The sequence below is a fragment of the Acomys minous genome (genome assembly GCF_964271855.1).
Source record: "Acomys minous genome assembly, chromosome: 2".
NCBI lineage: Eukaryota > Metazoa > Chordata > Mammalia > Rodentia > Muridae > Acomys > Acomys minous.
Window position 1 is genome coordinate 14,771,752 of NC_140484.1, and position 11,437 is coordinate 14,783,188.

An 11,437-nucleotide genomic window follows, 5' to 3' on the forward strand; every position below is an offset into this window, starting at 1 on the left:
GAGTCCAGGACAGCCAAGGCTACAGAGACCTTGTCGGGGGGGGGGGGGGCAGAGAAAAGAACTGCCAAACTTACAGGGCATGATGGCCAATGCCTGTATAATCACAGCACCCCAAGGAGGCTAGTCTGGCTACAAGAGTCTAGGACAGCCAAGGCTACAGAGAAACCCTAGGGGAGGGGCAAGGGCAGCAAACTACGGCTCCAAGAAGTGTTTTTTTAAAAAAAAGTGTTTTTTTTTGTTTTTGAGACAGGGCTTCTCTATGTAGCCTTGGCTGTCCTGGAGTCACTTTGTAGACCAGGCTGGCCTCGAACTCACAGCGATCAGCCTGTCTCTGCCTTCTGAGTGCTGGGATTAAAGGCGTGCACCCCCATGCCCGGCTCAAGAAGTGTTTTAAAGTTTATTTATGTAGTGTTCTGCTTACATGCAACACCTGCAAGCCAGAAGAGGGCGCCAGTTCTCATTATAGATGGTTATGAGCCACCATGTGGTTACTGGGAACTGAACTCAGGACCTTTGGAAGAACAGCCAGTGCCATCTCTCCAGTCCTAACAATTTCTTAAAAATAACCTTTCTATTTACCTTTATTTTGGTGCACTGGTGTTTTGCCTCCACATGACTCAATAAGACCATCATATCCTGAAGTTACAGTTGTGAGCTGTCATGTGGGCGCTGGGATTTGAACCTGGGTCCTCTGGGAGAGCAATCTGTGCCCTTAACTGCTAAGCCACCTCTCCAGCCCCCCAAGAACTTTCTATAATGAACTCAAAATAGGTCGCAACCTTGCTTGCTACTCGTTCTGTCGTGTAAATGTGTTTAAGGCCTTATCCACACAAAAACACAACTCTGAGCACATCACAAACCATCCATTTTATTGTTTTGTAGTAAGACGTAGAGCTTTGACCATGCAGACAGCAGCAAATTTTCTTCCTCAAGGAGCTGCCACAGGAAGGCAGCTTTCCTTTTTTTCTTTTCAGTTTTTCGAGACAGGGATTCTGTGTAGCCTTGGCTGTCCTGGACTCACTTTGTAGACCAGGCTGGCCTTGAACTCACAGCAATTCACCTGCCTCTGCCTCTCAAGTGCTGGGATTCCTTTTCTTTTTTTAAAGCCAGATGTTAATAAATTATCAGGTGACTGGAAATCAAGCAAGGTGAGGCTACTCTTGGCCTCTTCATTTTTCAGACATGAAGCCTGGTGTGCCCATTCTTACCAGGTCAGCCAGGGTCGCCTTCCTCCCCTTCACTCACTCCGGCTGAGCTCTGGCAACCATCACGTCCTTTATCTTCATAATCTCCTCCCTTGGCCCAGGACTCTGCTCACTCACTTCCTGCAGTACTGGAGCTCACTCAGGGAGGCAGGCCTGCTAGGCCAGCACCCTGTCACCAGCTGCTGACTAGACTGTATCAGTAACATCCTAAGTAAGGTACTAACAACCAGGTCAGAGGAGCAACCTAAACAAGCCATCACCACTCCCATGTACCAACGTCAAGACGAAACGGTCCTGTTCACATGCCTCCCAACCTCACTGCGGTGTCTCAGCAGTTCTCCCTGCCTCCCCACACAGGTGCCCTGTGATGTGCCCACTGTAACCTACTTCACACGGAGGACTCAGGCTTTAACTAGTCATTTCCACTTCCCTGACAAGTGATTCAACTGTGATGGTTACATTCTGTTCCTGATTAATTATGTTAAAAAGAATCTAATACAGTCAGAACTTAGTATACAACACCAGTAACAGTCAGGTTGTTGAAGACACCTTTCAATGTCAGAAAAGCCTTTTGTTTCTTTTTTGAGACAGGGTTTCTCTTGTGTAGCCTTGGCTGTCATGGACTCACTTTGTAGACCAGGCTGGCCTCCAACTCAGAGATTCACCACCACACCCAGCTTTGAAATCAAAACTAAAATGTACTATAAACATGTAGCAGTAACAGTCATTGAAGACAAAATACTCAAGACAGTTGCATGGCATTCACACCACATGAGAATTCTGCCTGTCTGTTATTTCCAAGAACAGCAATTTTATCCCCAAAAGCTGGTGGATCCATGCTGGCTTCTGAAAGTTTCCGTCTCAGACCCAATGAAAGAAGATGAGCATGCTTAGCAGACAAACACCACAACTGTTAACAGTCACTGCCCCAGCAGGGCTCTGGGAGGAAGGACCGAATGTGGACGTGTGCACTCACATGACTAGAATCCTCCAGTAAGAAAAGTCTTAACATGACCTTCTGCTCCATCTTAGGCAATAGCTAAGACTTTAATCTGTGGAACTCATCTGATAATCACAACAAAATCTGTACGAAATTATTTAATATAATAAAATATACAAATTTCTCAGTATGAAGACCCACAGAAGGCAATGACAACTAAAATAGATTTTGTTTTAAAAAAAAAAAAACATCCTCTACTTTGTCCCTGACAATCAATGCTGAAAAACAAACATGTGCAGAAGCAGGGACAGGAAAGGACTGGAGACTGCAATGTGACAGTCTCAGGACCTGCTGAAACTGTCCTTGCCAAGACGCTCTCCTAACAGCGCTGAGTTTCTGGGTCCGCTGGAGGTGAGCGGCCACCTTCTTTTGCCTGGGATGACCACAGGTCACTCACTGTCAAACTTAACAGAGTTGACCTGGGATGACCACAGGTCACTCACTGTCAAACTTAACAGAGTTGACCTGGGATGACCACAGGTCACTCACTGTCAAACTTAACAGAGTTGACCTGGGATGACCACAGGTCACTCACTGTCAAACTTAACAGAGTTGACCTGGACAGAGATGGAGCCTCCCCGGTAGCTGCCTCGCTTCTTCTTCGTCTTTTCATGCCGGAAGGACTTGCCTTTGGTGAACTTCAGAACCTGATTGGCTCGCTCACCCCAGTCTCCAGCTGCGCCTCGCTGGTGAACAACAGGGTTAGTGCACAGCCGTCCCAGCAGCGCAGCCCGAGCACTCCGCCCCAGTCCCCAGAGCGGCTGACACCCTCACCTTGGCATCAAAGGAATTGTCAGCTACTCGTGAGTCCACCTCGATCTCCTCCTCCCTGACCCTGCGGAATGGGGAAGACGCCCTTCTTTCTGCCTAGGAGAGAATGAGGTAGAAGTTAAAGATAAATTGGTGGTTTAACAGCTCTCTTTAAAGGGCCCAGTTATCTATGGTTTAAAGGCCTGTTTTCTAAGAACAACGTGGAACACCTTACTTTCTTCCTTTTTGGGAACGTGTTGGGAGTCTGGAGCTTAACTTTCTTGCCTTGAGGTGTTTCTGCTTCCTCTGCTGTCTCACTCTGCTTCCGCTTCTTGCCTGAACCTATAAAACAAAAAGCCAGAATCTGTTGAAATCCGAAACCAGCAGTCAGGAGGCAAAAACCATGTCCCCTGTTCACTTCCCTCCCTGAGGACATCCCAGGACCGCAGGACAAAACCGAGGGGTGACTACAATGCATGCCTGGCTTGGTCATGGCGGCCTTCTCCTCCTCACCTTCCTTACCCGACTTTCCGTTCTGAGAAGCTGGGGTGCCATTGGCCTTGCTGGCCTGTGTTTTAGGAATGGCCTTGCCCTTGGGCTTCTTTTTCTCCTCTTCGCTGGAATCTTCGGAGGAAGAGGAGGAGGAGGAGCTGCTGCTCTCGGCTTCTTTCTTCACAGGGGCTGGCTTGGAAGCGGGTGCACCTGCCACCTTCTTCTTCACTGGGGGCTTAGGTGTCTCCTCCTCCTCCTCACTGCTGGAACTGTCGGAGTCAGAGCTGCTGTCCCCACCAGCCTGAGGAGCCTGTTTTGCGGGCAGAGATGAGGTTGCTTTCGCTGTCACCTTGGGCTTGGTGGTTGTCACAGCCTTTTCTGCTGTCTCCTCCTCACTGGAGCTGCTCTCTTCCGAGCTGGAGCTACTGTCAGCCTTTCTACTCTGAGGCTTCTGGCCATTGCCTAGAGGCTGCTTAGGAGCTGCCGCGGCCTTTGCTGCACATGGCTTGGGAGTGACAGCTGGCTTGCTTAGGGGACTCTTGGTGGTACTGACAGGCTTGGCAGCAGCTTCATCCTCAGAACTGTCAGAGTCTGGAGAAGAAGGGACAGAGTGAATAGCTCCCAGTCAAATTCAGGGGAGCCTCTAACAGCAGCCCAGGGCAGTAAGTACCGCATTAGCCCATGGCCTGGGCAGCATTACCTGAGCTGTCTGAAGAGCTCTCTGCTTCTATCTTCACCGGCACTGCTTTGGCATGTGCCTTGGAGACAACAGCCTTAGCTGGGGGTTTTTTCTCTTCCTCAGAACTTGAATCTGGAGGAAACATTAGGATCAGTCCAGAATTACAAGCCAATCAATCAGGAGAACAACGTAAGGAACAGAACAACTCACAGGATCTTAGCCTTCTCTGCCGTCAGTCAGAACAACATAGCTACTGGCTACTTTTTCCTGTTCTTGCCCCTCACCTGCTCTTACTAAAGCGCCATCACCTCCCTGTGACTCACCAGACTCGTCGCTGCTCTCTTCACTGCTCTCCGCAGGCGGCTTCTGTGCAGCAGCTTTCTTTGGAAACTGGGCTCCCAATGGCTTCTTTGGTAAAGAAACAGAAGGCGGCGGGACTGAGCTGTAGGGACCTGTTTAGAAGAACAGTTTTGAAACACACATTTGCCAGGCATGGGGGTCAGGCTTTTCCTTTCCTGCAGAACGTGGCTGAGGTTCACAGGTCATCTCTAACAGTGTGTCATTCTGAGTCTCCGTTACATGGGGCATTGTGGCTTCTCTATTGGGCTTTTTGGATCCCTTTCTAGAAGAAGATAGTTGCTGTGCCACGAGGACTTGGTTTTATGGACACTGATGCCCCCATTCCAGCCACCTGGTTTTTTTGTTTTTCGAGAGAGGGCTTCTGTCCTGGCTCTCCTGGACTTGCTTTGTAGACCAGGCTGGCCTTGAACTCACAAAGATCTGCGCCTGCCTCTGCCTCCCAAGTGCTGGCATGCACCACCACGCCCGGCTCCAATCACCTGGTTTTTTCTTCATGGGCTTTTTCTGTTCTTCCTCTTCACTGGAAGAGTCATCGCTGCTAGAATTCTTCTGGGTCAAGGTGGCAGCTACTTTCACTGGTGCTTTGGCCACAACTTGCTTCTTAGGTACAGTCTGCATCAGAGAGAAAAGTTAACATTAAAGGAAAACACCTTCACAAAGAATCCAGTCAGAAAAAACACACTCCCTTATAGCCTAACTTCATCCCTGACACATTTACAACCCGAACCTTCTTGGGAGGTGCTGCCGCCTTTTCCTCCTCCTCAGAGTCATCACTATCACTATCGCTGCTGCCGCTGCTGCTGCTACTGCTGGCTGCTTTGCCATTGGCTACTTTAGGCTGTGCTTTAGGTGATGTACCTGAGAAGCAAAAGAAACAGGAAGACCAACTGTGAACTTCAAACTGCCAGTTTCTCAAGTCTTTCTCCTCAGTCTACTCATCACAAGGAAGGAGTGACAGCACAAGACACGCATGTTGGTTGTGAGTGTTGCTCAGAAGTAAGGCAGTCCTCGACACACACAAAGCCCTGGGGTTCTGCGATTTGATGTATACAACTATGCTAAGCTAAGGAACAACTATTAACCACAGCACTCCAAAGCCTGAGGCAGGAGGATCACAATGTCTAGGCCACTGGACTAGTGAGACCTGACCTTATCAAACAAGCAGATAAGTATGCATGGTACACACACCAACATACTCAGCACTTGGCAGAGGCTGGACTTCAAGGTCCACATAGGTTTTTAGATCCTCAATCAAAAATTAAAATTAGGCTTGGTGGTGGTGGTGTACAGTTTAGCCCCAGCACTTGGGAAGCAGAAGCAGGTGGGTCTTTTTGAATTTGAGACCAGCCTGGTCTATAGACTTGAGTCTACTGGTCTACAGTGTTGTGATTACAGGAGTGTACCACCACACCCTGCATTTTGTTTGGTGTTTTTTTGCTTTCAAGGCACGGTTACTCTGTGATTGCCTCGACTTTCCTGTACTCTTTGTAGACCAGGCTGGCCTCAAACTCACAGAGATCTGCCTGCCTCTGCCTCTTGAGTGCTGAGATTAAAGGTATGCGCCACCATCACTCGGCGTGTTTGTTTTAGAAACAGGGTCTCGTTACACAGCTCTGGCTGTCCTGGACTTGCCTCTGCCTTTCAGATAGACATTAAAATGTGTCCCAAAACACCCAGGCAAAAGTTCTTTTTAAGGAGCTGGAGAGATGGCTCAGCGATTAAGAGCACTGAGTGCTTTTCCAGAGGCTCTGAGTTCAATTCCCAGCAACCACATGGAGGCTCGCAACCATCTATAACATGATCTAATTAATGTGCACTGTATATATAATAAGTAAATAAATCTTTTTTTTCTTTTTAAGTTCTTTTTAGCCGGGCAAGGTGGCGCACACCTTTAATCCCAGCACTCAGGAGACAGAGGCAGGCGGATCGCTGTGAGTTCGAGGCCAGCCTGGTCTACAAAGTGAGTCCAGGACAGTCAAGGCTACACAGAGAGAACTTGTCTCAAAAAAACCAAAAAAAAAAAAAAAAAAAAAAAAAGTTCTTTTTAAAGTAATACATCTTTCCCTGGGCATGATGACTGCATCAGTCTGAGACAGTAAGAGCTTGATGTTAATTGCTTCTCAGCCCTTTTACTGGCCCCAGCCATAAAAGATAATCAGCTAGGCGGTGGTGGCCCACACCTTTAACGCCAGCACTCAGGGAGGCAGAGGCAGGCGGCTATCTGTGAGTTCGAGGCCAGCCTAGGCTACACAGAGAAACCCTGTTTTGTGAGTTATGTTTCTGGCTGCTTTCTCTCTTTGGGTGGCCTGGAACTGGCTAAGCGGTCTAAGCTGCCTTGAATGTGCAACACAACCACACGGAAAGTGCAGGGAGTACAGGTATTCACTCGCTATGTGTAGTTCAGAGAACCGACCCCAAAGCCCCACACATGCTAGCCAAGCACTCTGCCAGGGTCTCAGTGAGTTTTCCAGGCTTGTCTGCATAGCTCAACCCTGGTCCCAGCCTTCCCTCCCGAGGACAGAAATACCTGGTTTGGCTGGGACTGTAGTCTGAGCTTTAGCCACCACAGCTGTCTTTGGCTTCTGTGTCTGTGGCGCTTCATCCTCTGAGCTTGAGTCAGACTCAGAGTCAGAGCTCTCGGCCTTCTTAGGAGGAGCTCTGACTGCCTTGGCTTGGGGCTTGACTGCTTTCTGCTAAAACAAAACAATGAAAACAAAGATGGTGGCAAATGTCTTTAATCTCACCATGTGGGAGGAAAAGACAGGTGGATCTGTATGAGTTCAAGGCCAGCCTGGTCAACAGAGAACATTCCAGGACAGACAGAACTATATAGAGACCCTTTCTCAAACAAAAACCATAAAGCAAAATACACAAAAGTGTGGATCAACAAGAGCTCCTGGATGCCTACAAGGCACCCAAGATGATACAGTATTTTTTTGAGAAAGAGAGTTTTTCTGTGTAGCTTTGGCTGACCTGGAACTTGCTCTGTTGCTCAGTTGGCCTGGACCCTTTAGGTGTTTTAGAAGCCCTACTGAAAGGGGAAGGAACAACTCAAAGAGGACACAATACACAAACACTAAAACAAAAGGTCAAGTGCGCCATAAAGCTGACCTGATCCTCATATGACCTTGCCAACAGCTCCCAACAAAAACACTTGTACTCTCAGGGCCTTACACAGTGTCCCCAAGAACACAGTCCAGAGTGGAGGAGATGAATCCTGTCTGCATTTAGACTCCACCATTCTAAACCTCAATTTTATCATCTCCCTCCAGAGTCCCCAGAATTTGCCCCATATTGAACCGCTTCCACCACCCCGCACCCCGACCGTAAGCTCGTCACCTAGCTTCCGTTTCTTCATTTCCAAGCTCCACTGAAGCACAGACCTGGGCAGGCTTCTTCTTGTCCTCTTCCGCCTCCTCCTCGCTCGACTCTTCACTACTGCTGCTCTCTGGCGCTTTGGCTACTGCCTTCCCAGCAGGCTGGGGCAAACTGGTTCGCTTGGCAGGCACGGCTAAGATGGAAATATAGGTGCCCGTGATTAGCGCATGCTGTCCAGGCAGGTGCCAGATGGTCTCTCCGGAGCACCGCACCCAACGCCTTGCATGGCCTTACCAGCCTTCTTTGCTGGAAGCCCCTGGGCTTCTTCCTCTTCCTCACTGCTGTCCTCACTGCTGTCACTGGACGAAGTCTCCTTCTTGGCCTTCGTGCTCACTGGTCCATTTGACTGTAATTTCCTCTTAGGGGCTTTGGCGGACCTGCTGATGTAGATTAGGCTGACTTCTTGGGGATCAGGACCTTCTCAAAGCAAGGAACACAGCCCAGCCCACCTGGGGGAGAAAACAGCCCAAGTGTAACAAGGGACGCTTACTTGAGCCAGAAGCCATAGATGTCCAGGAGGGACGAGGCGTTGGCATCCTGCTGTGTCTGTAAGAAAAGAGGAGGTTAAGGGGCTGCTGTGCCTCTCTAGGACAGACTTGTGTTACTCTTTCATCAACTGTACTCTGCCAGCCAGGCATGGTCCCAACACTTCAGAAGCAGCTGGATCTGCGAGTTCAAGGTTAGCCTGGACTATACATCACATCTTCATAAGACTTTTCCTACTTGCAGAAATTAGAAGAAAAATATTTGACTTACGTGTCACCTAACGTCAAGAACACACACACAAAAGGACCACCCCCGCATTTTATCGCATGTCTATCCCTATACATTTCCACCCATACTTTTCAAAAGTCTTAGACAGGTTTTGCAATTAATAATACAGATAGCGTTACCCAAGGCCTGGAGACATGGCTGTGTGGTTAAGAGAACACCCTACTCTTCTGAGGCCCTGAGCTCACTGCCCAGCACCCACAGCAGGAGGCTCACAACTACCTGTTAACTCAGTATCCAGGGGCTCTGACACCTCTGGCCTCTGCAGGCGCCCACAATGATGTGCACATACGCCCCCAAAACATATGAATAATTTAAGCTATTTTCGAAAGCTGGAGAGGTGGCTCAGCAGTTAAGAGCACTGCCTGCTCTTCCTAAGTTCCTGAGTTAAATTCCCAGCAGCCACATGGTGGCTCACAACCATCTGTAATGATGCCCTCTTCCGGCCTGCTGCTCTCACCTGCAGAGCACTGTACACATAATCTAACTACAGACTTTCTTTTCTAGTTAATTGACTTTTATTTTATTTATTTTGTTCTTGGTCCCCCCCCCCCAGACAGGGTCTCTCTGTGTTAGCCTGGGCTGTCCTGGACTCACTTTGTAGACCAGGTTGGCCTCGAACTCACAGCGATCCGCCTGCCTCTGCCTCCTGAGTGCTGGGATTAAAGGCGTGCGCCACCACGCCCGGCTTGTTCTTGTTTTTTAAGACAGGGTTTCTCTGTGTACCCTGGCTGTCCTCAAACTCACAGATATCTTGGTCTACAGAGCCAGTTCCAGGGCAGCCAGGGCTACATAGAGAAACCCTGTCTCAAGGCTGGGCATGGTGGTGCACACCTTTAATCTCAAAAAAAAAAAAAAAAACTGTCTCCAACAAACAAACAAATAAGTAAAATAATAATAAAACAAAACAGTCAGGCGATGATGGTGCATGCCTTTAACCCCAGCACTCGGGAGGCAGAGGCAGGTAGATCGCCAGCCTGGTCTACAAAGTGAGTCCAGGACAGCCAAGGCTACACAGAGAGACCCTGTCTCGAAAAGCAAAAAAAAAAAAAAAAAAAAAAAAAAAAAAGCAGACTCTGCTCGAACTGACCTAGCAGCTGTCACTCATCCCATGCTTCCTGCTATGTACAATGGGATTATTGCTTTGTGTATTTTCTTTAGATGAATCTCATGAACTCAAACACTGTAATTTAGCCGGGCGTGGTGGCGCACGCCTTTAATCCTAGCACTCGGGAGGCAGAGGCAGGCAGATCGCTGTGAGTTCGAGGCCAGCCTGGTCTATAAAGCGAGTCCAGGACAGCCAAGGCTACACAGAGAGACCCTGTCTCGAAAAACGAAAAAACAAACAAACAAACAAACAATCAAACACTGTAATTTAGGCTCAGCATTGTGCCACACACGTTTAATCCCTGCACTAGGGAGAGAGAGGTAGAGGGAGCTCTGACCTCCAGGCCAGCCTGGTCCATGGGGCTGGGGGGCAACCAAAAAAAAAAAAAACTAAACTAAATTCAGTAAATTAGATGGCATCCTGCTATGTTCAGGCATGCATTAGAGCATTTCTGCACTAGGCCGCTGAGGCAAGAGGATCAGAAATTCAAAGCCATTCTCCATTACACAAGAGCTACATAGACCCTGTCTCAAACAAAAGGCAGGCTGCCGGGATCATACGTGTACAAAGCCGCAGGGCCTACGTTTGTTTTATTTCACTACCTGGAGCGCCAAGCTCCAGGCTGGCAACTTGGCAGGGCAGGATGTTCACAGTATACTGAAAGCAACCTATTCCCGAACCCATTCATTTTATCTTCGAGTCTCGGGTAAAATTGGGACCGAGCGAAAAGTCCGACAAAAGCACACCAGAAGAACGAGGCACCGCCAATCCAAAGCCTCCGGAAGGGATCTGGCGCTTGCTCATCTTCCGTTGTCAGCCACATGACCTGGGCCACGCGGGACCCAAGCCTGCAGCTACAGCGAAACTCACCAAGGAGAAGCCGTTACGACTCCGAGCTCCCTAATCAGACCCGGTGGGAGGAGATGCCGAGACCTCGCGCTTTAGGAAACTCGGCAGAAAGGCTGCGCTGACATTGGACTCACAGACCCCAGACCTATCCTCCTTGACTCCGAAGCATTCCACGGCCTAGATTATCTGTCCCACCCCGGCCCGCGGACCAAACCAAGGACTCACAGCGCCTGTCGCTTTTGCAAATTTGTTGGCCACCTCCGAGAGTTGGTTATCACGCAGAAAGCCGAGCACGAGAGGATAAAGGTCGCTGGGAACCACGCGGCGCAAGCCGGTATCCGCCATACTCCGGGGAAAACGCGTCACTACCGCCGCGCGCGCTGCACGACCTAGGAACTGCGGAGCACGACTAGGGCAGAGGGCGGGTCCAATGTCGCCATCACGTCGCGCCATGTGCAGCGGAAGCGTGGACTCCACGAGGCAGATCTCCCTCCGCCTCCGAGGCGGAATCTAGACGAAATCTGTAAGCTCCTTCCGGTCTCACGGCGTCACCCTCCTGCTAAGGGCGGAAACCGCAAACCGCCCATTGCGAGGGCGGGGCTTCTACGTCAGAGGTCACGCTCCGTTCCGTGGCGGGAAAACTTGCAACTTCCCGCGCATAATCTTTGCTGAATGGACTTTTTTCTACAGTAGTTTTTGAGCCCTGGCTGCCTCCTCGGACCCTACAATAACGAATGGGATGGAGGACTCCAGCCTCTGACTCGAACAACCAAAAAGAAAAAAGAAAAAAGAAAAAGAAAAAAATTTTACAAAGAAATCATTCAAATTAAAGGCTAGGCTCACAA

General features: G+C 49.3%; 1 protein-coding gene across 7 annotated transcripts; it reads right to left on the reverse strand.

Moving 5' to 3' along the window:
* Positions 1-2,288: 2,288 nt before the first annotated feature.
* NOLC1 (nucleolar and coiled-body phosphoprotein 1) lies at positions 2,289-11,138 on the reverse strand. 7 transcript variants are annotated; one of them, XR_014777491.1, is made up of 14 exons: positions 10,818-11,138; positions 8,355-8,410; positions 8,099-8,244; positions 7,870-7,997; positions 7,014-7,179; positions 5,214-5,344; positions 4,966-5,098; positions 4,450-4,578; positions 4,148-4,258; positions 3,478-4,038; positions 3,191-3,297; positions 2,980-3,072; positions 2,671-2,891; positions 2,289-2,578 (listed from the first exon to the last, which is right to left on the reverse strand). XR_014777491.1 is itself a non-coding variant. In XM_084773438.1 (14 exons), exons 1-13 carry the CDS (start codon positions 11,043-11,045, stop codon positions 2,733-2,735), a joined length of 2,148 nt encoding a protein of 715 aa, XP_084629564.1. In that variant the 5' UTR covers positions 11,046-11,138; the 3' UTR covers positions 2,289-2,578; positions 2,717-2,732. The 7 variants fall into 7 exon arrangements, 6 of the variants coding, with proteins under 6 accessions (XP_084629564.1, XP_084629567.1, XP_084629565.1 ...); XM_084773438.1 differs by having other exon boundaries at positions 2,717-2,891; XM_084773441.1 differs by having other exon boundaries at positions 2,289-2,891; positions 7,014-7,176; positions 8,099-8,241.
* Between the last annotated feature and the right edge of the window lie 299 nt (positions 11,139-11,437).

Coding starts and splice junctions, on each gene's coding strand:
- NOLC1 (XM_084773438.1), bottom strand. CDS start 11,045: ATGGCGCGACGTGATGGCGACATTGGACCCGCCCTCTGCCCTAGTCGT. Junction 8,245..8,354: donor ATCTATGGCTTCTGGCTCAA/GTAAGCGTCCCT, acceptor AATCTACATCAG/CAGGTCCGCCAAAGCCCCTA. Junction 5,099..5,213: donor CGGCAGCACCTCCCAAGAAG/GTTCGGGTTGTA, acceptor TCTCTGATGCAG/ACTGTACCTAAGAAGCAAGT.